The following is a 23,050-nucleotide window of genomic DNA, read 5'->3' as shown; positions in this document are numbered from 1 at the left end:
GAGGGCCGCTGTGCGCTGATGAGCAAGGCGTGTTGCGTCGCGGGCGGAAGAATTGAGAAGTGTTGCGGACTTGACGAGTCGGACCTGCTCTCGGGGGGGGTCTGTGTGTGAGCCTGGCTCCCGGGCGCTGAGAGACTCGTGTTCTTGTGCTCCGCGCAGGCTCCACGACCGCAAGATGTGCATCATCGGGCTGAGCGTGCTGATGGAGCTGCCCGGCCGGCCGGCCGCTGTGCAGGCTGTGGCCGCCCAGATCGTGCCCTCCATCCTGCTGCTGTTCCTGGGCCTGAAGCACGTCTACGCCTCCCGGGTCCTGGCCAAGCAGGAGGCCCTGACGAGAGGCTCCGCCGCGGAGGAGGAGGAGAACGGTATCTTCCGGCCGGCGCGTGTCCGTTTTCATCCCTCTGTCGCCGGAGTTTTCCCCCTGTCCGTCACGCTCACCTTTCACCAGCTGAGCGTGGGAGACGGGAATGTCCTGCTCTCCTCGTTCATTCACTCTTCTCCATCGGTAAACATTGTCGAGGGTTTTGTCGAGCCCACCTCTGCTTGTAGCGCTCTCGTTTGCGGTCGTCTCCGATCGCTCGGGCTCGTTCTGAAGCAGGGCCCCCCCAGCGCCTGTGGCTGTCCAGACCTGAGGCTGAGCTGGCGCACGGAGCAGACCAGCGGTTTGGCCGGAGAGGGGCGCCAGGCTGGGGGAGGCGGATTCACTCCAGTAGCTGCGGATTCCTCCCTGGTGCTGTCCTGTATCCCACCCCTGGGGACCGGCCCAGCAGCTGGGACTCGCCTGCTTCTGAACCTTCAACACCGCTCCTTCTGCTGGCCTGCTCTGTGCCCACCAGCACCTTGCTGACGTGTAACCAAGGGCAGGCCGTTCGGCCCGCCGAGTCGGTGCGAGAGGAATGTGTGGAGTAGAAAGGGCTGCTGGTCCCAGTGAAAGACGGCCCCTGTGGGCGCGTCTGCCTTCCGCCCCAGCCAGGACACGCTGGTGGCATTCCCCAGAGGGGAGGGGGGTTGTCTCCCTGCCCCCTCTCTGATGTGGAAGCGTTGTGGCGCTGAGCTGGGTGGGCAAGGAAGTGCCGATTTCAGAGGGGGCAGCCACGAGCCGGAACCGTCGGCATCTCTCCCTCCGACAGACAGGGGTTGGACCAGCACTCCAGAGGAGGCGAATGGAGCTTGAACAAACGCCCCCCTGTGGCTGGCTGTGCTCCTGCAGCCGGCCTGTGCGGGCGGACAGTTGCGGGCCCCCCCGCAGCGCAGCAGCAGGAGGGCCTTTGGCTGCCGAGCTCCTGCTGAGTGAGCGTCTTTCGAGCGGCAGACTAATGAGAGGGCAGGGGGTCCGTGCTCATCCAGGCAGCAGTGACTAATCTGAAGGTCCGGGACCCTCCGGGACGGGTCACTGTGAGCCGAGCGGTCAGATGGCAGGCCTCTAGAATTAGCTGTCTTATTTGTCTTTTCCTGAGCTACGTTGGGAAAAGCAGGAGAAAGCGGAGTTCCCAGGATGCACCTAGCCTTCCTCCCTCCACAAATCTGTGGGGTAGCTGGAGTGTTGTTATGGTCGCCCTTCCGGTTTGTTGCTGGAGTATGTTTCCGCCCGAGACTCCCGCGGTCGCTGTCTGCGCCGCAGGGGGCGAGCTTGTCAGCGAGTCAGCCTCGTGTCTTCCCGCAGAGGAGATCCCCAGCGACGAGGACGAGGCGGACGAGACCAGGAATCGGATGCAGGAGCAGTCCGGCGCCCCCGGGGGCCGGCGAGACCAGGAGGAGGAGGAGGATGAGGACGAGGACGACGACTACTGGGATGAAGACGGCCTGGAGGGCACGCCACTGGAGGAGTACGGCACCCCGCTGGACTACGACAACGGCGAGGACGAGTACCAGTTCTTCACCTCCGCCCTGCTCCGTACGTACCAGAGAGGCCCACGTTCGAACTTCGGGGCTCAGTCTCGGGTGTTGGGATGCCGGGGCTCAGTCTCGGGTGTTGGGGCCCCCCCTGGTGGCTCAGTCTCGGGTTGGCGTGAGCGGTATTTCACTCTGATCCCGTTTCCCAGCTGGCAGGATGCTCTCCAGCTCGGAGCGGAGGTCTGCTGGAGAGTGAAATGAGGAAACAATCTGGTTCTTACACTGCAGTCAATAGGTTTTCAACCTGGGAGCTCCGTCAGCTTGCGTGGGCTGCAAAGGAACAGGTAAAGAGACTCAACGTTTCGGTAGTGGAGCCTTCTTCAGGTGTGACACAGCTTTAGTTAAAAACTATTCACAATATCGCAGTGTTTCAGATAACCTTACAGCTAATGTAAAATTGTCTTCATGCTGTTGCCGTTGAATTCAGAGTTGTTACCAGCAGACCCGGCTCCACGGCAAGCTCGTTATCGCACCACTCTGTTGGCCGCAGCCAAGCAGTCGTGTTGCTTGCCTGAAGCTCCTCCAAGATTTGCGGGAGTGAGCTGTTAACTGTGAAGCCTCTCCAGGTTAGCTTGCTAAGGCGATGACATGGGGAGTGGAGCCGAGCAGAGTCTAGCCCGGAACACTCTGTGATGAAAGAGCATGGCGGATGGAAGAAAAAGCTTTTAATTCTTAAGCAGTTGCTGCTGCAGGGTCTCACAGAGCGCCTTTCAGCAGGTCTTGTTATGCTCTAGTGCGAGCTGGCGCAGGCTGAGAGCTCGTTTCTTGTGATCTGTATTGGGACACATCTATGGACTGCAGCATAAGAGGCAGCTTGTTTCCTCACTCCGCTGTCCAGCAGCGCGGCAGCTGAGTGCCTCTCGGTTCAATCGCAGGGATTCAGAGCGCCGATGCTGCCTGGTACCAGTCCCTGGTCTCCCCGCTGAGCGACGACCAGAAGAAGCAGCTCCAGGAAATCTACAGCCTGGCACAGCAGAGGAGGAGCGCTGGCAAGGGGCAGTGGTGAGTGGCCTCGGGGGGCGGGCGCGGACGAGAGGCAGGGCAGGTGGGAGGGCAAACGGGAAGCGCCTCGAAATGTGAGGAAGGAAGGGGTCTGCTGTACAAAGCCGTGGCTCGTCCGGGTGCGGGCGTGACTGTGTGTCCCTTTGCCGTTTCTCTCCTACAGACCTGGTGCCCTCAGCTTGGTGCTCGTGACCTTGGCGGACGCTGCGAGGGCCAGACTCCCCGGGGCTCCTCGCCTGCCCGCCAGCTTCATCCCGGAGAGGAGGAGGCGGCTCTGTTCTCTGGACTCGTGGCCAGCTGATCTGTCTGTGCGGGTGTATTTACCAGTGATGCTTCTTCTTCTTCTTCTTCTTTTAAAGAACTAACTGATCTTGGAGACTTCAGAAAATGTTGTGTGGCAGAGCTGGGTTCGGTCTGTCACTGCACCTCGAGAAGCAGCAGATCCGACGTCCTCCGAAAGTCTCCGTGTCTCCTGTGGCACAGCGCTTGGCTCTGGGATGGTACCAGATTACAATTGCAGCCACACACCCTAGAAAAGTGGAACGCTGAAGGACCGTTTCTGTAACCGGTTCCTGCGTCGTTATTTGAATGCCCACCTCCCTAAGCCCGCTGTCCCACACCTGCGGTCGCTGGCGCGTGTGTGCGTGCGTGTGTAAGAGCTGGGGAGCAGGGCGCCCCGCCAGCTCACGTGGAAGTGCTGTTTCCTTATGGCTGCAACCAGCTCTCTGACTTCGGATTGTGTCTTCTGAAATCGATGACAAACCAATTTAAAGAGATCTAGCCGAGATACTGCAATGTCGGACATTAATGAAGGGGGATCTGCGAAATAAATGTTTTGTAGAAAATAGCACTGCGGCAGACACAGCAGTTATTATTGAGAATGAAATAATGCCGTGTCTGGAGTCTAGATTTATACGGTTTTTATAGTCGGCTCAAGCTAAAGGCTGGAATAGTCATCTTCTCTTCAGGCCCCCAAAAATCCAGTACGCCCTTGTGAAAGAAATTTCCTTTCTGGTGTGGTTTTTTAGAAGTCCGATCTTCTCGTATGAAGGTTCGGCAGACGGAGTATCAGATGGGCGAGTTCGATGAGCTTTATTGCCGTTGGCTTGTTGAGGGTGATGTCTGTGGAGCAGAGGGCTGGTCACAGTGTGGGTTTTCCCCTTTCTGGACCGGCCCGGTCTGGGCAGCTTCTGAGCAATCAGGAAGAAGATCTCCTTTCTGGAAGTAGCTGCAGGTGAAATACTGAAGGTGTCAGAGGATGTTGGTCAGGTCTCTTATTTATTCTGGGTTTTTTTTTTTGCTCTTCCTCTGCCGAGCCCGTTTACCCAGCTTCGTGCTTTGATTTTTGTTGATCTCGAAAGGTACCCGTTATTTCCGAATAACGTTATTGCGTTATTGCGTTATTGATGGCCAAGGCCACGCAGGGCAGGGTCCGGCTCAGGCCGCTGGCCCCTGCTGATTTCTCTATACGCTTCTTCTCTGCCTCACGACGTACATTTCCGTCAGATCTTCAGCTGTTCTGCACCAGGGGAAGCAGTGGAGTCAGAAGTAAGAGCTCGCTCACTGTGAGCCAATAATTACAGAACTGGGAGAGAGGAAGTGACATTGGGAAAGGAGGTCAGGTATCAAACTAGACGTGCTGCACTAGAAACTGTTTGAGCCCTTTTAACTCCTGTGCCAAGGTATTGAACTCGCTCTGCAATAGACATTTGTTGATCTGCTGGTGTGTTACAGGCAGCACATCTAGAAATCCAGTGCAGTCCAGTCCAACGCAGGGTATTTAACAGGAGGTTTCTGTACAGTGCATGAGAGCAAGTGCAGCTCAGTGTCACAGTCACGGGACAGGTGCTGTTTTCTGGATGAGGATGCCAGTCGACTGTCTGCACGGCTAAGAACCTACTTTCAGGTGATAGGGGTGTGGTTGTGAGAGAGGGGCACTGCTGGTGTTCAGCTGGGTCCCCTGTGAAGGCCCATCCCCAGTGCCTCTGCTTTGCGGAGGTGTCCTAGGATCTGTGATCGCGCAACGATTCTGCCAGGTGGGAGGTTTTCTGCCCTGCAGAGTTCTTGACTTCTCTGCGTAGTGTTTTGTATAGAAGCTGTTTCCCATTGAAAAACTGTAAGAGTTCGCACTCGCCTATGAGGTATTTGAAGAATAAACCTTTTGTGAAGTAAAACTTTTTATTTTGTGATTCCTTTTTTCCCCTCACACTAGACTTTCGAGATGCATTTGAGCCTGTTGAGTTAGATATTTACAGGGCTGACTTTAAAGTACAACAATGTACAGCAACCTCGCTGTACGCAGCTTACCTCTTGAGAGCCCTTTTCTTCATCCTGACTGCAGCAGAAGTGGAATGGCCGAAGCATGTGTGCGGGGGGGTTGTATTAATACAGTATTTGTGCAGTGGGGAGGGGCTCTTGTCTCCCTGCTTCTCGTTTTGATGTCTTATGCTGGCCAGCCACCTGCAGGAATGGCTGTCGCCCACCCCAGTCCCCCTGAGGATACTGTCCCATTCCCTTCCAGCTTGCGGAAGAGCCAGGGGGACTGGCTCCAGATGCAGGACTGTGTTTGGGAATGGGGTTATATGGGAACAGCCAGCTGTGAAATCAGGTGGAGCTGGTACACCGGGAGAGCCAGGGGGAGGGAGTCATAGCGACCAAGGTGCGAGTCGGTAAATATGGCCTCTGACCTCATTAACGGCGTGCAAGTGTCTGCATGAACTACAGGCTTTTCAGAAATGTCCATCACAGGGCCCACACACGGGCTCTGGCCAATTTCCCGAGAAGTCAGTTAACGTATGACCCCTGTTTTTGGACTGTGGGAGGAAATTAAGTACAGCGAGCCTGTCTCCCAATAATGCTCCAGATATTTACAGTATATGTAAATATCTTATGATTGTGTCTTTATTGTAAATGGCTGTAGTTTTTTTTATTTATGTTAATTGTACTTGTTTTGGTTTGGCAACACTGATTTTGGTCATGCCACTGAAGCATCTTGAATTGAGTTTGAAATTGGCGTGCCTGGCAGAAACCCCACGTGAACTCGGGGAGAACGTACAAGCTCCAGACACGTCGCACCCCAGGTCTGGACCTGAACCCAGGGCCTCCCGCGCTGCCAGGCACCTGCCGCCATGCAACTGTCTCGCGGAAGTGAAATGCACACGACGACATAACTGCTGCAGTAAGTGTGCACCGAGGGCATGCCCGATCTTTAATACAAAGTATGTCTGTGCAAATTAGATAAAGCTCTTGAGAAGGATCTCAAATATTCTATTTTACTCATTTTCATTTTCCTTGAATCAGGGAAAAATTAGCAAGTAGTATTGACAGCTTCTTTCCTCATCCTTACACTATCCTGGTGAAGGAAGTGTCCCGTGCACTGATGGTCCACCTGGCACATGAGCTTCATATGATCCAATATTACTGCATATTTGATTTCAGAGCCTCTTGTGTGTTGAGGTTTGTTCTTCATTTTGTAGGTGAAACCGTCTCTTCCAGTTTGAGCTCAACTGCGGTTTATTTCTGAAAAAGGAGGGCAATCAGGACTATAAACCAACGGGAAAAAAAATCGAGCTTTGCAGAAAATCCAGCGAGTTTTGAAAAAATGATGAAAAAAAAAGAACAGAAAGATTTTGAAATGAGTTTCTGCTTTCATTAATTACTGTGCATCATTCCTCTTTCCTCTGTTTTGGCTTGACGAAAACAAACAAAAACAAGTCTTCGGCGTAAATTACCGGCATTTATTCCCTGATGTTTTTTGACATATTTAGGCCATGTCATAATACTCCCTAAATATATCAAATCAATGGGAAAGAAAATGCAAGTCTGGGAGGCAGAGAGGATAAAGACCCCAGTCTTGCCTTCTGCCTGCCTGACCCCTGACCCCCACCCCCACCCCCCTTCTGTCACCATGGCGATGAGCTTGCAGACCTCTGTCTGGTCCGAGCTGATTGAGGCCCAGATGTCACCACGAGAACAGCAGCACAGCTGGCAGAAGAGTGGCTACTGTATCTCTGCTGCTCAGAGCACCAGGGTCCTGGCTTCGACTTCCAGGCTGAGACGACTGTCTGTGTGGAGTTTGCATGGTCACATGGGCTGTTACCAGGCACTCCAGTTTCCTTCCACCGTCCAAAGACATGCAGGTTAGTGCTGAACGGCTACTGCAAATTGTTCCTTTGTGGGGGAGGGTGGTCTAAGGACATTTACACTTAATGGTCATTTGTTCCCAGTACAAGTGCAGGCTATAGAAAAGTGGAACCACATAATGGGCTAAATGGCCTCCTCTCTCTCTCTCCCTCCTCTGGTCTTTCCAGTGTTCTGGAGTGTCTTTGTCTCCCTGTGCAGCCTGATAATTGAAATCACCTTTCCTCGGGCCCAGAGGGTCAATGCTCCGGCTCTGTCTCTCTGAGCTAAAGACATGGCGATGTGGGAGAGAGGAGGAGGAGGAGGAGGACGACATGGAGCTGCCAATCTTTCGGATTCGCCCCAGGTGAGGGTACCGAAGAGAAAAAGATTCCGATATGCCCTGGGCTGGGATAGGAGGCATTTTGGTACAAAAATACACTCCTGGGGGCATTGCACCTACTGCACTTATTTCGGACTAGCGCTCAAATCCTGGCCTGACACAAACCGTTAGTTGGAGGGCAAGATGATGTGGTATTACCTTCTGTGTTTTCACTCCACCCCCAGCCTGGAACAGTAAATGTATATGATGTAGCAGCAGCACAAGCATTACCATTCCAGTGAGAGGAGCAGCAGGACATGAATGAAGCAGGGCTCCGCTGTGTGAGAGGCTGCTGGACCTGCTGTGGCCGGTGTCTGGCTGTATCCTGCCCAGGTAGGAGAGATGTGTCTTCTGTTGCTCTGAGATGGCTGCTATTTCCTTTGTATTTACAGCCCCAGAAGGATTTAGGTCTCTGTTTATTTTACTATCTGTCCATTGTAGTAGGAATGCATCTAAAATCTTGTGATTAAAATTTCTCGGTGTTGGTCTGCAAATTGGGCATTTCCGATGGATTCTGCAGATCTTGTAATTACAGCACAGTGTGTGTTTTCCTAAGCCCCTCCAGTAATGTGTTCCATATTCAGCGTGCATAGTTAACACATATCTGCTACGCTCCATTAATTCCAAAGTGAGTAATTGCTCTTCTTAGTTAAAACACAAAACGGTCTGTGCTAGCCTGCATCACACACTGTTTGAGTGTAATTTAACAGCGGGCTCTTCAGACACGTAAGCCCAGCAAGTTCTTCAATCCAGCTCACCTGACACCCATGAAGCCCAGACAGGAGCTGCCTGTGATGGGCGTAATTTCACTTCCAGCCAGAGGAGGTTGAAGCTTGGCTTTGGCAAGGAGAGGTCAGAGGTCAGGCAGGGAGAAGTGAAGGATGTTATGTACTTCCCAGTAACGCCAGCCGCTATCGCATCCCCCAGGGCGAGCTCGGAGCTCAGGCCTCCTGGGCCACAGTCAGACAGCCTGGATTTACACTGATGAGGCTCATGGGATAGAGAGAAGATATTGCTTGGTTAAGGATAAGCAACAGTGTCCCACCCTTCTACTCTCTTACAGTCTGTTTGTGTTTGAGAAGATCTGTTATGCAGTTAATGACTGTCCGTGGGCTGAAGTCCTGCAGTGCAAACGACTGGGAGTGCCAGAGTCGGGCTGTTAGTCACAAGGAGCTGATTTGCCTTCATTCTCCTTCTCATGCTGCCACAGGGAGAGACACTTTGGGTTTCCTAAACCAGGGAGAACAGATGGCTATGATTATAATAGTGAACATCATCATCAGTCATCATGATCACCAGCATCCCGGGCTGGGGGCTACAGTTGCCCATCCCAAGACCGCAAATGGGCTGTCGTACCAGGCGAGTCTGCCCTGGTTATGTCAGGCGTGATGGAACAGGGGAACGGTTGTTTGCCTTTCATAGCAGAACATGAAAGACACAGCACTGGCCCGGTCATCCCTACAGCCAGGCAGTTAGTTTTCTTTTCCTGGTAATTACAGTGACTCAATATGTGACCTGAATGTTCCACACTGCAAGGTACTTCCAGACAGCAGGTTGCATTAATAAAAGTTATATTAAGGGGCAGGAAATGGATTCCCTCATGCTGCAGCTGGTGGCCCTTGATGCTCAGTGTGTGAAGGGCGCGGTGGCCGTGGCCCTTGTCCTGCGGCTCACGGCCAGACGGGGGTCCCCCTGGGTGCTGTCTTCAGCGGGAGCTGCTGCAGGCCAGACCCCATGCACAGCCGGCATCAAACTCGCTCAACGCACTCGAGTCTGCGGCTCCCCGTTTGAAACGCTGCCTGAATTTTAAGTGGCCAACCGAATCCCGAGCAAGAGCACTTCCTGCACGTGCAAACCAATCAGTTTGTCACTGGGGCGGAGCGGTGGCTCCGTGGCTCAGGATCTGCGCCTGGGGCTGGAAGGTTGCCGGTTCGTATCCCGCGGCCGGCAGAGGAATCCTACTCCGTTGGCCCCTGAGCAAGGCCCTTCACCCCAGCTGATCCAGGGGTGCTGTATAAATGGCTGACCCTGCGCTCTGACCTCAAGCTTCTCTCCCTGTCTGTGTGTCTCATGGAGAGCAAGTTGGGGTCTGCGAAAAGACAAATTCAATACTAATATAAGAAATTTTATATGGCCAATAAAGTGATCGTATTTCCCCTCTGCTCCCTGCAGCAGGCGCTAGCTGGGGTCTGGGGGTAAACGCGTCTCATGCGACGACCTTCGAAAAAAGGCCATCTTTTCAGAATTGATTACTGAGCTATTGTTGAAACACTATGACAGTTTGTTAGAATATCAAAGAAAAGAGTCAAAGAGAAGATGCTGTTTATCCTACTTGGCCAATTTGGTAGTTAGTAATTGATTGATCCAAGGAACTCATCCAGGTATGTCTTGAAATACATCGACCATGGCTGGGAAGCTTGTTCCATACCTCCACAACCCTTTGTGTAATCAAGTGTCTTCTTTTTTTCTATCAACATTTGATTTAACTGAGTGAATCATTTACCTGTATATAAAACCAAATGGTACCTCACTTATTTGTCTATTTAGTTGCAATATGAACTACCTCCTAAATAGGTTTTATACTTTCTCCAAAACTGTTAATATTCATACCTCAAACACTGAAATACTGCAGTGCTCCCTAAATACACTTCAATTTTTTTAACTGTTCCTGGGTCTTTACACTTATTAGTAGCAGGCAGCTGATTAATAAGCTGGAGCTGTTTCATCATCTGTGCAAACCTTTGAATAATGACTACTGACGGAGCTAGGCAGGGGCAACAGACTTCCACTCCAGGCACAGGGACTTTTTCTGTACACCCATGGGAGAGACACTCTCTACACTAACATCCCTTGATTTCTACACTGTTAATTCTACATCCTGGCATTTGGTTTTTGTATTGCTTCCCTGTCATAATTCTGTACAAGATGATTTAACATTAAGACTGCTTTTTTAAACATAGTATCTTCAAGCTCAGTGCTTCCCATCTTATACCTAGTGTTCATGTTCATGTTACCTTGTTACTCTGCCCTAGTTAGCACTGAACTCCCCTGCTGGATCTATTTGTCTTTGAGCTCTTCGGCTTCTACAGTGTTTGTTAATCCCCTCATTTTGTTATCATCCACGCATTTCACCGATTTATTGACCACACCTAAATGTGTATCCCTGATATAATTTAGGAAGAGCAGTGGCCCCAGTACTGATCTCTTTTGGATACTCCACTAATTACTTCACCTAAATGTATGCATTCACCCCTTCACTGTACTTCATGCTTATGTTAGTTGGAATCCCCAGTTCTGCAATTTAAGAATAAATCTTTTACAAAGACATTTATCATAAATGTTCCTCATAATGTAAAAAATATATACTGTATATATAACATTTAGACTTGACTAGACAGCTTTTTGTCCTGTTTAACACTAGACAAACAGATCTCAATATTTAGAGACAAATAGATACTTTAGAGCTACATCTTATGGTAACCCTGGAAACAGTGAAACATAGAAGAAGGTTTTTCTATGTCTCCTCATCAACACATTCCTCATTAACCTGGAGGTGAATACACAATGGAAACCTGGCTGCAACTAATGGATTTTCCTTAAATTCCATTACAGAAATACCTCAAGCTCCAATTCTATTTAAAGGAAGTTAGATCAACATAATGAGTTCTGAAAGTGCAGAAGTGTGCTTGTTGTACAGTACGCTGCACACAGTGACTCTGTTAGACTGCTGCCTGCCGGCTGTTTGTTCCACAGATCTGCCACTGTCATGAGTGGGTGTCCGGAACACGGATTTCTGCTCAGCTCCAGTCTTTAATTGTTAACCTTTTAAAATAACTGGACTTTCGTTTAGAAGTCAAGATGCTAACTATAACACACAGTGTCTGCTGCCTGTGTGGTTGCAGAGTGTCTCTAGAGTTGGAAATCATAACCTCACCCCATCACAATCAGAGTGAAGGGAGACCATGGTCCTTCTCTTCGGAGCCCTGAGGACATGCAGAAATGTTTGGCAATGAGGAAACCGATGGCGAACCACAGATATTAAGTGGAAATGTACAACAGCATGGTAATCTGCCACAGCTAGAAGTCCCAACATACAAATTAGTGGGAGGTCTGTTGACAAGGGAATTTCAGCTTTTCCAAATGCAGGACAGGTACACATTTCGTACAATTCATGAATTTCATGAATATTTTTAAATGAATATAATTAATATATTATTAATAATGAATAAGTGGTCAGACAGCATTAATATGATTGATATAACGTTGTGTGCCCATTCTGTTATAACAAGCAGTACTGCTGCAGGTTGGAAGTTAGCCTGATGAACAAACAGAGCTCCCTCACAATAGCAGTGTCTTTAGAGGCTTCCTGTGTCTCACTCTTCCCTGCCAGGTACTGAAGGCAGGACTCTCCTGCTGACGACTGAAATATATGAGGGAATGGAACATTTGTTTTGTTGAATGTTTACATTTATTTTGTATTGATCAAAAAGGTGTCCTGGAGCTTCTTGGAAATTATTTCTTGGAACACAAGTCTCTTTTGATTGCAAGGCTGCATAAATCAGCCTGGATATAGATGGCAGGCTATTCTGGAAGTGTCACTGGCAGACAGATAAAGCTATTTTGTGGTTGTAAATCTAAATTGTAATCTCTGGGGAAACTGCTTCTCTGTGCTTCACTGCAGGGGGCAGAGAAGGAAGACGGATCATCAGGACCTAGTTCTGACAGACAACTGGGAAGTCAGTCTGGAGACCAGACCCAAAATGTTGATAGGCCTATTGGTTGAATCCAAAATTCCTTTAATTGACAAGCTACTGGGTGGAGACAAATGACCATCAGTAACTACATTAATTATAGTCAGGCAAGTGATGGTATCATTGTAATATTTTGCACTCAACAATGACATAACTGCAATTGGTTTAAATATTTACTGTGCTGCTGTATTAAAATCTTAAGACATGTTGTTCACAATCAGGTGTGTGTGTGTGTGACTATAAACCCATGACATGAGCAGCGCACTGCGACTCCAGCAGAGTTGCTTTTTATACTGAAAGAGACAGATCTATAAAGATTATCTGTCATCTTAAGATGACACATGGCTCAGGTATCAGTGGAAAATGGCCTTAGAATTGTTTGTCCACAAAGAGTTAAAAACGTTGAGTCAAAAGAGTAGAATTATGCAAAATGTCTCATTCTTTAGTACAACAGTGAATAACATCAATCTGTGGATTCGTCATTGTTGAGGGAGTATGGGCAGCATCAAAGTCCACGTGACTGTTCTGAGAGCAGTCAGTTCACCAGCGTAGGTATGTTGTGTAGATACAGGACAAAATAAGTTAGTGCCGATACTCAACAAACAGAGGGCGGATTTGCTTGCCTAAAAGAAACGGTAACATTTGAAGTGATTTCAGTAGAATACTGCATCACATTCACCAGCAAACCTCAACAAGTCTGAGTGTTCCTTACTGCAGTCGCCCCCTGTCGTGTGGAACTCTTCGATCTTTTAGTGCTTCTGCCGTCCTACACGTTGGCTTTGGGGATCTGGGGCTTAAGCACAGACGCCATAAACACTGAGGCAACTAGTGTTTGGACAGCTACAGAAAAAACAGCCTTTCTGAAGCCGAGCAAGCGAGGCCAGTGCCGTGACAGTATCTCGGTGGGAGTTATGGGGATAATTTCGTCAGTTTCGTGTCCTCTAATTGGGCTCGCCCTTGAGGAGAGCTGCTCAGCCAGGCCCGGGAGTCATTAGAATGCTGAAGCTGTCCAAAACCACTCCGCAGCCATCAATCCTCAGCTTCATTTGCCTGCGCCTTCCTTCGCAGGCCTCTCCGAGACGCCCGGCGTCCGCGCACACGCCGCTGATTGAGATGAAAGACCCAAATTAGACGTCTGCAGTGGGCTCGGAGAGGACACAGGGAGCAGCCCAGAATAGATTGGCTGCCTGCCTTTTTTTCCCCGATGAGAAATGCTGCCACAGGCTGAAAGCACTTTGTCAACCTGTAATGTAGTTTTAATGTTGCTACTTTGAGCACCCTGAACGGAATGGTTCAGCGTGTCCGGGTTTTAAAACCTCGTTTTCTCAGGGTTTTACACAAGCAGCCCTTGTTTCTCTCGTCTCATGAAGTTGAGAGTGTGTGAACGAATAACCATCTTCGGGCAGGTGCCCGTCTGTGGCGCCCTCCTGTGGGAACCACACAGTGACACACGGTTCAATCGCACATCCTCTCTTTTTGTGTCAAAGTCATGACGTGGACAAGATTCAGCTGCTTCAGTTTATCGAGCTCTGTTTTTGCTCGCATTTGCCCCACTTTTTTTTTTGAGCAGACCTACAGAATCCACAGCAGACAACACTGAGTCGTGAAGACTGGCTTTCCGGTATAGGAACCTTAAACGATAATAGAGGAAGAAAAAAATATTTTCCTTCCTCAGCTTCTCTGGCTCGGACAGAATCGACACGTCGCAGGAGAAGGGATGCCCCAGGCTTTCCTGGGGCGGATCTCGATGAGCACAGGTGCAGAATGAGGGCGCCAGTCCCAAAGGGAGCCTGCCTGTGCTGGGAAGACAGAACACAGCCATTCCTCTCACGAACAGAACCAGGAGGATTTCTCAGCCTGAGAGGGCCAGTGGTCAATCCCAAAATTGTGGTTCGTTGAACAGACTGAGGCAGGTCAGATGGTTAATTGCTTTATGCCTGCAGAGTGAGTCTCCCAGGATAAGGGCACAAGCCAAGCAGATAGTTTTCTTATGAGTAGTAGCTCTTTGGCAGATTATTTCTCTGTCTAATAAGATACTGTACTGCTCACAGGCAGACGCTGAAGGCTAAACTAAATGAAAGAACAGATTGTTCCGTTGTGCAGGCCTGGGTGGAGGGCTGTCCTCTTAATTGCAAGGAAATGTGCAACAGTGGCAGCTGGGAGGCAGCAGGCCAGGAGACAGAGAGGGGAAGCTCCCACAGAAGCACCGAGAGTCTACACCTCATCCCTGGCTGTGTCCAGGCGCCTGCTCCACACTGGACAGGATCATCCCAGCATGGACAGCCACCTTCCTCATGATACAGTTCTGTTTGCTCATCCTGTATGTCCTTGCACATTGCACTTGGCTGATTTGGGAAGCGAATGGGACATGTCTTTGTCAGCCATGGATGTTTTCTGTACGACAGCTGGAGCAGACGTGTGCTGGACTCTGCAGCCCTGTGCCCTGCACACCTGCTGTTCGTGAAGGTGACCGAGGGCCGAGGGGGAACCGCGACCTGATCTGTTGGCCTTAATTTCAACATGGGGCTGGGTCCGCTACAGAGGGCCCAGTTTTATTTCCAGTTTCCAAAAGGTCCTTCGCATCTTCCCTTTCAGTTTGTGCCTTTAAGAAATAAGCCTGGGCGCTTTTTTTTTGTGCCAATTCACACCAGGGCATCAGTCGGAAAATGGAAGATCTAAAATTCTGAAAAGACAATGAAGTCAATCGACAGCGTGTTGACGGTGTGAAAACAGCCGATTTGGAATTTTTTACCCGAGCGTCTGGCTCTGTTGAAAGTAAGTGTAGTTAGCCATTCAGGCCTGGCGGTGCTTTTAGTCCAAAAAGAAGAATGTTCTTGGGATTGCCGAGTCGCAGTCCTGGTGTAATGATTACATTCCATCGCTGCCAATAGCCTGTTCTGTCACAGCGCTGCTGCTGCTCTGAGCTCCAGGTCCACAGACTCGGATTCCGTTCACCTGCTAATGAATCTGCAGCCTGCCTGGAGCCTAATAGGCGCCTTGCTCAGCCCATCTGATGTGTCTTGGCAGGCAGGCTCGTCACCTCAGCCGTCAGCTGGCGGAGCGGCTGAGTGGCTGCAGGTCCGAGTGCCGAATGATTCAGACCCCTGTCACCGCCCCAAGCACGCCCGTCCAGCCTCTGAAAGAGGATCAGAGAGGCGGGCTGAAAGCAGAGTTCAACCGCCTGACTGCGGTACCCAGCAGTGAGCCGGAATCAATGTACTGAAAGGTGAAAATACAACTTGCCATGCCTTGCACTTGGTCATTATCACAACAAACAGCTCAGAGCGACGGGATATCAGCCAATGACCTTTACAGCCGAAACATAATGCAACTCTGCCCCTCAACATCCTTATTCTGTCCGTGAATTCAGATTCATCTTTATGGTATTATTAATGCCTAAAAGAAGGGGTCTGTGCACCAGTTCTGGCTGTTTATAACAAGGATAATTATAATTTATTGCATGTATACAGCGGGGTCCATGCTAGAGCTGCCAAGCGTGACGTATATAGGAGACCCACTCCACCTCCTGCTGAAGGATGATGGGACAGGGGAGGAGAGAGGCTGCTTCACCTGCTCAGTTAAGGGGAACGTTGGAGAGTTAGACTATGACAGCCAGATTGGAATTTGCAGTGAGGTTAACCAAGCAGCTGCGAGAATTGGTTTTAATTGATTTTATGTCTCATCTGAAGGACAGCACCTCCAACACATCGCCTCCCGTCACCTCACTGGGGACTGCTTTAGAAACACCACAGACTGCAGGCATGGGATAAACCGGTTTTCCCTGGAGATCCGCCATCCCAGTACTGGCCAGGCCCAGTCTCACTCAGCTTCTGGTTTGACTTCCACACTTTTTACTCTTCACCCCAGTATTGTTTGCTTTTTAAGCACTTGTCCACGTTTTAATGAGAATAGAGAAGAATGTACATAAACACTCCGGTCCTTATACATATGGTGTGTGCTTTAAGATGATCGATCCCTGTTGCATGCCCCTCCCTCCCTGTGGCTCTGAATCACCTGTGGTACGTTCCTCTATCTTGTGTGTCACCTTGGCTCTCGCCAGTTTTATACTGTTCTGTCAAGCATCTTATCCAATCCACAAGAACAGGTACAAACACAATCTAGTCTGTGTGGAAGTGCATGATTTTGTCCTCGGTGAAACACGAACCCTGTTTGAAACTGCTGTTCAAGACGTTGCCCTGCTTTCCTTTGAGAAACGGCTGGAGGAAATTTTGGATCAATTGACTCAATACATTAGATAGGCCAAATGATTCTTGTGTGGACATATCCTAGGATATTTTCATTTTCAGAATCAACCTTTGATTTAAGGATTAACCTGGATAACCATGTCAAACTCTTACTGTGAATGTAAATATGTTCTATGCTTTAAGGATATGAATCATTTTTGCTTTCTTCAATGAATTCTGGCAAGTTAGTCCATTTTGGTAGTTAACTGGTCCATGAATCTCATCCAGCTGTTGATTATTAGAAACCAGTGTATTGGCTTCAATCACATGGCTGGGCAGCTTATTCCAGACTCCCACAACCCTTTGTGTAAAGAAGTGTCTCCTGCTCTCAGTATTAAATGCTCTTCCACATACAGTACTGTAGCTTCCTCTGGTCTGTATTTCACTATTGATTCAGAAGAAGTCCACAGGCTTGACTCTGTCAGTGCATTCTGAACGTGAGTAAGATTTGGAATTGAATTGGTCTTCAGCAGGGGTCTGCTGAGTGTTTGTTGGTTTCTGTTTCAACTAGTCAATTAGACAATGAACCTTATTGTTTTCTAAATCAGACATAGGATTCTTCAAAGGTTCTTTACAGTCATGACGTTAGACATTCACTTGATTAAAGTTAGTTACCTATAAATCACCTCACACTCTGGAAACCACATGGAACTGAGAGCAGGAGGCCCTTCTTTACACAGAGGGTGGGACAAGCCACCCAGACATGATGTTGAGGCTGATACCCTGGCTTCTTTCAAGAAACAGAACAGAATGAGATTCTGGGATTGACTGACTACAACTAAACAGGCCAGATGTATTCCTTTATTAGGTCCTTACTTGTACGTATTACAATTTTGCAGTTAATAATTAGAAAAATAAAGTGTGTAACTAAAAACGTAGGTGACACTAGGCCCTCCAAGAGCTGAGCCCTCTGATCTGCAGTCCCCTGGTTCAGTTCCGTACCTTAGAGACACACCTGCTGTTTGCCAATCTATGGAAACTGCTCCCAGTTTAAATGAGAGCTGGAATATCCTAGCTGGGTGTCTATAAATAATTAATAATTAATAATAATCATTGCTTACACTTATACAGCGCTTTTTTCTGGACACTCCACTCAAAGCGATTTACAGGTAATGGGGATCCCCTCCACCACCCCCAGTGTGCAGCCCCACCTGGATGATGCGACGGCAGCCATAGTGCGCCAGAACGCTCCCCACACAACAGCGTGTGTGGTGAGCATAAATAACACATTTCATTTCCTTGACTATGACTGGACAAACAGAGCTTGGAAATCTAATTTTAAAAGGTCCTACTGAGATATGGTCTGGCATGACGAAGCCCATGAGGTCACGAAGAGTCCGACTCCACAAAACGACTAGACACACACTATACAGGAGGATATACTGGGGACAAAACAGACCGGGGTTTCATCAAGAGTACCTGCAACAAGTTGTCTGAACCCGTCTCTGTAAACGGGTACTTGCTGCAATTCTCTGAAAAATCAACCTGTTACCTAAAAACGAAACAATGGCTGATTAAAGCTTCTCCTTTTCACTCAAACACAGGTAATATCGGCAACACTGTTGAAGTATGCGAGTAGAGATGAAATGGTGACTCGGTTTCATTCTCCTTTCGGCTTGAAGCTCGCTCGCCCGCGGAAAGGCACCGCGTTTTCTCACACAGGACGAGATTCCTGCAATGTCTCAGCTTTCAAAAACACCGTCGCGCTGAAAGCCCTTGATCTTTCGGCTTCGCAGTCATTGCAGTCTCTGACACTCGTACTGTGGCTCAAGGCTAGACCTCGACGGATCACGCACACTTGTCGAAAAATACCCGATGACCCGTTTCTCAGGCCAAATCAACGGCACACGATCTTAGAAACGGAAAATTGAATAAAGCCGGTTTCTAGGAAAACAGAATGAAGAGCTGTCCTTTAGTTTTTTCCGTTTGTCTTGTAGCTGCTTGCAATACCTAGCATGACCACAAGGGGACACCAGCAATATTGCGGTTCTGCGTTTTGAGTAATACCAGAATAATAACCATGGAATAATATTTGCTTTTTATACTCTAGAACCAAGATTTTCGTTTGTACCCATTATTTAAAATACAAGTGTCCATAAACCTGTACTGCTACGGTGGTCCAGCCCAGTGCCTCAGACTGGGGCACTGTGCTGAGATGCGGAGATGCCGCTGTTTGGATGAGATGCCAGACCGAGGTCCTGACTACTTGGTCAACTCTGCTGTCTTGGCTAAATGATACTCTGGGCTTCTAAACTTCCCCCTTAGTTCAAATGGTGAGTCACACGCTGTGTTTAGTGCTGAGATGTGTGGTGGGGCTGCTGGTGCAGAATGGCCGCTGTGTGTCTCCCAGGAGGGGCTGCTGGTGCAGAATGAACACTGTGTGTCTCCCAGGAGGGGCTGCTGGTGCAGAATGAACACTGTGTGTCTCCCAGGTGGGGCTGCTGGTGCAGATTGAACACTGTGTGTGTCCTAGGTGGGGCTGCTGGTGCAGAATGGCCCCTGTGTGTCTCCCAGGTGGGGCTGCTGGTGCAGAATGGTCCCTGTGTGTCTCCCAGGTGGGGCTGCTGGTGCAGAATGGTCCCTGTGTGTCTCCCAGGTGGGGCTGCTGGTGCAGAATGAACACTGTGTGTCTCCCAGGAGGGGCTGCTGGTGCAGAATGGTCCCTGTGTGTCTCCCAGGTGGGGCTGCTGGTGCAGAATAGCCGCTGTGTGTCTCCCAGGAGGGGCTGCACTTCAGTAGTGGATGAAGTGAGTGTGAGTTCCCTTCTATATGTAATATGCTTTGTAAATGCAAGGAATTATAGTGATTATTATAATAATGAGAGTGATTATTACGCAGAGGGGAGGCTTTATGGTGCAGTGGTTAGCATTGTTCCCTTGCAGTGCTTGGACCTGGGCTCAATTCCAGACCTGGGTGTGGGGTCTGTATGTTCGTTCTTCCAGTGTTCATGTGGGTTTCTGCAGCTTGCCCCAGTTTCGTTAGGTTAACGGGCTTCTTGGAAGACTGGCTCTGCAGTTAGTGTGCGTGTGTCTGTGCGTCTGTCCTCCCCTGTGATCAGCTGGCATCCCATCCAGGATGTACCCCGCCTTGCTGCTGTCGCTTGTGTAGCGGTTCTGGGGGTTCCCGCCCCTGCCCCTCCTGCCCTGCCCTGCCTGTTCACCCCTCACTGCCTGGGCTCGAACCCGGGTCTCCGGCGTCACGCAACAGGGAGCTTGCCGGCTGAGCTAAAGGAGAACTCCCCCAGCCCGGGCGGCTGAGATCCCAGTTATACACAGGGGCGTATTCGTTACACTTGTTGGGATAGACTCCAGTTCCACGACATCCTTACATTGGACGCGTCTACCCCCAGACCCCAGCCAGCGCCTGCTGGGGAGCGGAGGGGAAATACGATCACTTTATTGGCCATATAAAATTTCTTATATTAGTATTGAATTTGTCTTTTCACAGACCCCACTTGCTCTCCATGAGACACACAGACAGGGAGAGAAGCTGGGGGTCAGAGCGCAGGGTCAGCCATTCACATGGCACCCCTGGAGCAGCTGGGGTGAAGGGCCTTGCTCAGGGGCCCAACGGAGTAGGATTCCTCTGCCGGCTGCAGGATTTGAACCGGCAACCACCTTCCAGGCACAGGCACAGATCCTGAGCCTCAGAGCCACCTCTCCGCCCTCTGTAGCATCGTGTATATATATGGTCCCCGTATCACACAATGAACCCTTCTCTGGGAGGTGCTCAGTATGTGCTCTGGTGCCGGGGATGAGAATACAAGAATCCTTTGGCAACTCATGTGGGCGGCTGCCGGTATGCACATCATCCCTGATATTTATATGAAGCTCACGGCTCAGCTCAGCACAGTTTCTAATCGACAGTTAAGAAACACTATTACACCATTCACACATTAATTCTTAGCCACGTCCATACTGTAAATTAGAAGATATTCCATGAGGAGCTGCAGGCTGATCACGGCAAGTTGGAGCACCTGCCAATTCCTAGTGCTAGGGACGAAAAACCAACATGAGTGCGATACAGACAGTTAAAAATAACCAGGGAAAAGTGGCGGTTTTGGTGACACTTACCCAGCAAAACATTCTTTCTCTTGTTGCGAGGGTGAGAATGCGACGGTGATGAAAAACATCCTTTTTGTTTCACAAGCAGAAAGACTCGCGCTGCGTGAGTAGGACATTAATATGCGAGCGCCCGTCAGTAACACACCGTCACGCCTATTCCAGCGAGGTGACTCAAAACGCCACCTGTACCCTTTAAAACACGAGCGAAATACCCCTGAGTTTGAAATAAAAAAAAAGTCTTACCCATGACAACCAAGGCCCCTTAGGTCTCTTAGCGGAGACTCGTTATCTTATCTCGCGGTTCAGCTGAGTCCAATTAGCCCGCGGGTGTGATTGGGTTTGAGTTCAGGTAGTAGTAATTAGCAGCGCGCATGCGCGGGGAGGCGGCGGTGCGCAGCCTCTCCGGCAGCGCAGGGCAGGAGCTCCTCAGAAGCGCTGCCTGGGCGGGCATGGTGCTTCGCGTTTCCCCCGGTCCTCACCGATTTCACCGGCATGCCGAGCGGGGGGGAGCATGACAGCGCACGGCCGAGACGAGACCCCCCCTCCCTGGCGTCTCCCTGTCCCCGGCGGAGGAGTTTGGAGCTATGCTCTGCTGGTGTCCGTCTGCGCCCTGTGTTACGGCAACTCTCTGCGAGGCGAGTTCGTGCACGACGATGTGTGGGCTATCGTTAACAACCCCGATGTCAGACCCGGCTCCAGTCTGAGGAATATCTTTTTCAACGACTTCTGGGGAAAGAGGATGGCCGACAACACCAGCCACAAGTCCTACAGACCCCTCTGTATCCTGGCTTTCAAGTAAGTTGTGTGGAGTGTGCGGAGCGGTTCGCCCGCTCACTCGGCGGCGCATCTGGAGTCGCGCTATCGAAGGGGGTGTCGCGATGGTCTCACCCCGGTCACTACCTGTACGGTCCCTGGGCGCGCAGGCAGTGCCCGGGTTATAAATGACCACGGCGCCGCAGCCTCCGGGCTGCTCGTACGGAGCTGGAGCGCCCGATTAAACACGGCAACAGCGCGTCTCCAGCCTGCGCCGACTTGCAAGACCCCTGTCGCGCAGAGGGGGACCGCACATCTCGCATGCGGACAGCCTGAACCCCGAAACCAGCGAAGTTGGGGGGGTACAGGGGTGCGGAGTTTACTATTGGACCGCGGCGAGGTAGAAGCGGGTAATCAAGTTTAGTCCAGATCTCTGCCAGAAAAACACACGCACGCAGTTCGCAACTCGTTTCAAATGTAAGCAGCAGCGCCGTGCGCGGTCCTTCAGAAGTCATTAATGCAATTTTCGCTGGGCTGATGTGATGTGATGTGATGTGCTGTACGCGATTTGCTCTGCCCGTGACGTCCCCGTTAAAACAACTTTAAACACGTGTTGCTCTTTATTATTTAGACCCTAGCGCCTTATCTCTTAAAACCACAATTACAGTGTTTTTGTGGGGTGGGGGTGTACAACTACGTGTAAAAGGCGTTTTTAACCCTTGAAAGAAATGTGGAAGCGTATGTTAATTGTTGGAAAAGCGCATCTTTGGAAGATATTTCTGTAGAGCGTGTCGCTTTATGCCGGGTCTCAGCCTGGGGATTCCTGTGGTCGGCCGAACATCTAGGATACAGGAGGGTAAAATTAGGTGACATTCTTGGAATAATTCCTGGACGCAAATTTAAGTACAATTTAGAGCACAGTATTTATGAAATAATACTACAGACGTATGTGGTCTGTGGGTTACCGGCATTTCGATTGATTTAGTATTTCTGTTGACAGAACCGTTCATTAAGCTCACAGAACACGTCATCTTCAGTACAAATCACCTTCCCCCGCTTTTAAATGTTATACGAGGTCGCTCCTCGCAGTTCGCTCCTCCAAGGAGTACGGCTTAGATTGGACCAGCTTCTGACTGATTTTTTTTTAATAGAAATAAACGCACAAGGTACGGTACTTACAGATAGCTGCAGAATGTACTTGGTCGTTTTGTTTAATGACTCCCGGATCTCTCGCTCGATCACTGTGCGGGGTGGGTGGGAGGGAGCATTCATTTCCTCTCCATGGCAGCGTCTGCAGATGCTGGCTCCGGAGGCAGGCTGGTGAAGTTCGGCTGGCCAGTGGACGGCTTCCCGGGTTTTACTGGGGTCCGGAATGTTCCGGTCCGTTCATTAGGCGGAGGCGGGCGGGGCTCAGGTAACTGGCGCACATACCTGATGTTCAAATGTAAATCAAGCCGGGGACGCCACTGGGGGCACTTTCACCCCGTGTTTGCGCCCGTTTTCTGAAAGGCAAGCTGCTGGGGTTCTTTGGGGTCTCTGAAAAGGCGTGCAGCGGGCTGAGGTCTCGTTCAGGTCGTGCCCTGCTCTGTGCCCCGGGTGGCCCTGACCCTCAGCAGGAGTTTATTACTTGGGTTTCAGGTAATGGGTGGGCGGCGAAGACTGTAGTCTGCCTGCTGCGCTCTTTAACTCCACCTCCCTCGTTCTGCAGCTCTGGCACTGCCACCCCGGTTTCTGAGCGCTGCAGCTCTGCTGGTTTTGAGTTCTCCTCTCGGCTGCGTCACGGGGGCGTCGCTCGGCGGCCCCTTGGGACGAGATCCGCCTCTGGGCCAGTCTGGCGGGGCC

At 50.2% G+C, this 23,050-nt stretch overlaps 2 protein-coding genes and 2 long non-coding RNA genes across 4 annotated transcripts in view; 3 read left to right on the top strand and 1 right to left on the bottom strand.

The window, feature by feature from the left end:
• Positions 1-5,069, top strand: part of ipo8 (importin 8) — a 28,073-nt gene extending 23,004 nt beyond the window's left edge. The window contains exons 22-25 of the mRNA XM_069192868.1: positions 160-365; positions 1,664-1,894; positions 2,769-2,895; positions 3,059-5,069. Of these exons, the coding sequence (XP_069048969.1) occupies positions 160-365; positions 1,664-1,894; positions 2,769-2,895; position 3,059 (565 nt within the window). The 3' untranslated portion in view covers positions 3,060-5,069. The remainder of the gene's footprint in view (positions 1-159; positions 366-1,663; positions 1,895-2,768; positions 2,896-3,058) is intronic.
• Positions 5,070-7,177: 2,108 nt separating this feature from the next.
• On the top strand, positions 7,178-12,162 carry LOC138240840 (uncharacterized). Its single transcript, XR_011190122.1, has 3 exons — positions 7,178-7,381; positions 7,582-7,729; positions 12,078-12,162. It is a non-coding gene; the product is annotated as an uncharacterized lncRNA (long non-coding RNA).
• Positions 12,163-12,335: 173 nt separating this feature from the next.
• Positions 12,336-22,917, bottom strand: LOC138240841 (uncharacterized). The gene is made up of 3 exons (XR_011190123.1): positions 22,388-22,917; positions 20,465-22,049; positions 12,336-15,283 (listed from the first exon to the last, which is right to left on the bottom strand). It is a non-coding gene; the product is annotated as an uncharacterized lncRNA (long non-coding RNA).
• The window catches only part of tmtc1 (transmembrane O-mannosyltransferase targeting cadherins 1), a 128,605-nt gene continuing 126,521 nt past the window's right edge, over positions 20,967-23,050 (top strand). Inside the window, exon 1 of the mRNA XM_069192869.1 lies at positions 20,967-21,250. Within this exon, the coding sequence (XP_069048970.1) occupies positions 20,967-21,250 (284 nt within the window). The remainder of the gene's footprint in view (positions 21,251-23,050) is intronic.

Source organism: Lepisosteus oculatus, chromosome 7 (genome assembly GCF_040954835.1).
Source record: "Lepisosteus oculatus isolate fLepOcu1 chromosome 7, fLepOcu1.hap2, whole genome shotgun sequence".
Classification (NCBI taxonomy): Eukaryota; Metazoa; Chordata; class Actinopteri; order Semionotiformes; family Lepisosteidae; genus Lepisosteus; species Lepisosteus oculatus.
Note: the sequence above shows the minus strand (reverse complement) of the source record. Positions and strands in the feature narration are given on the sequence as shown.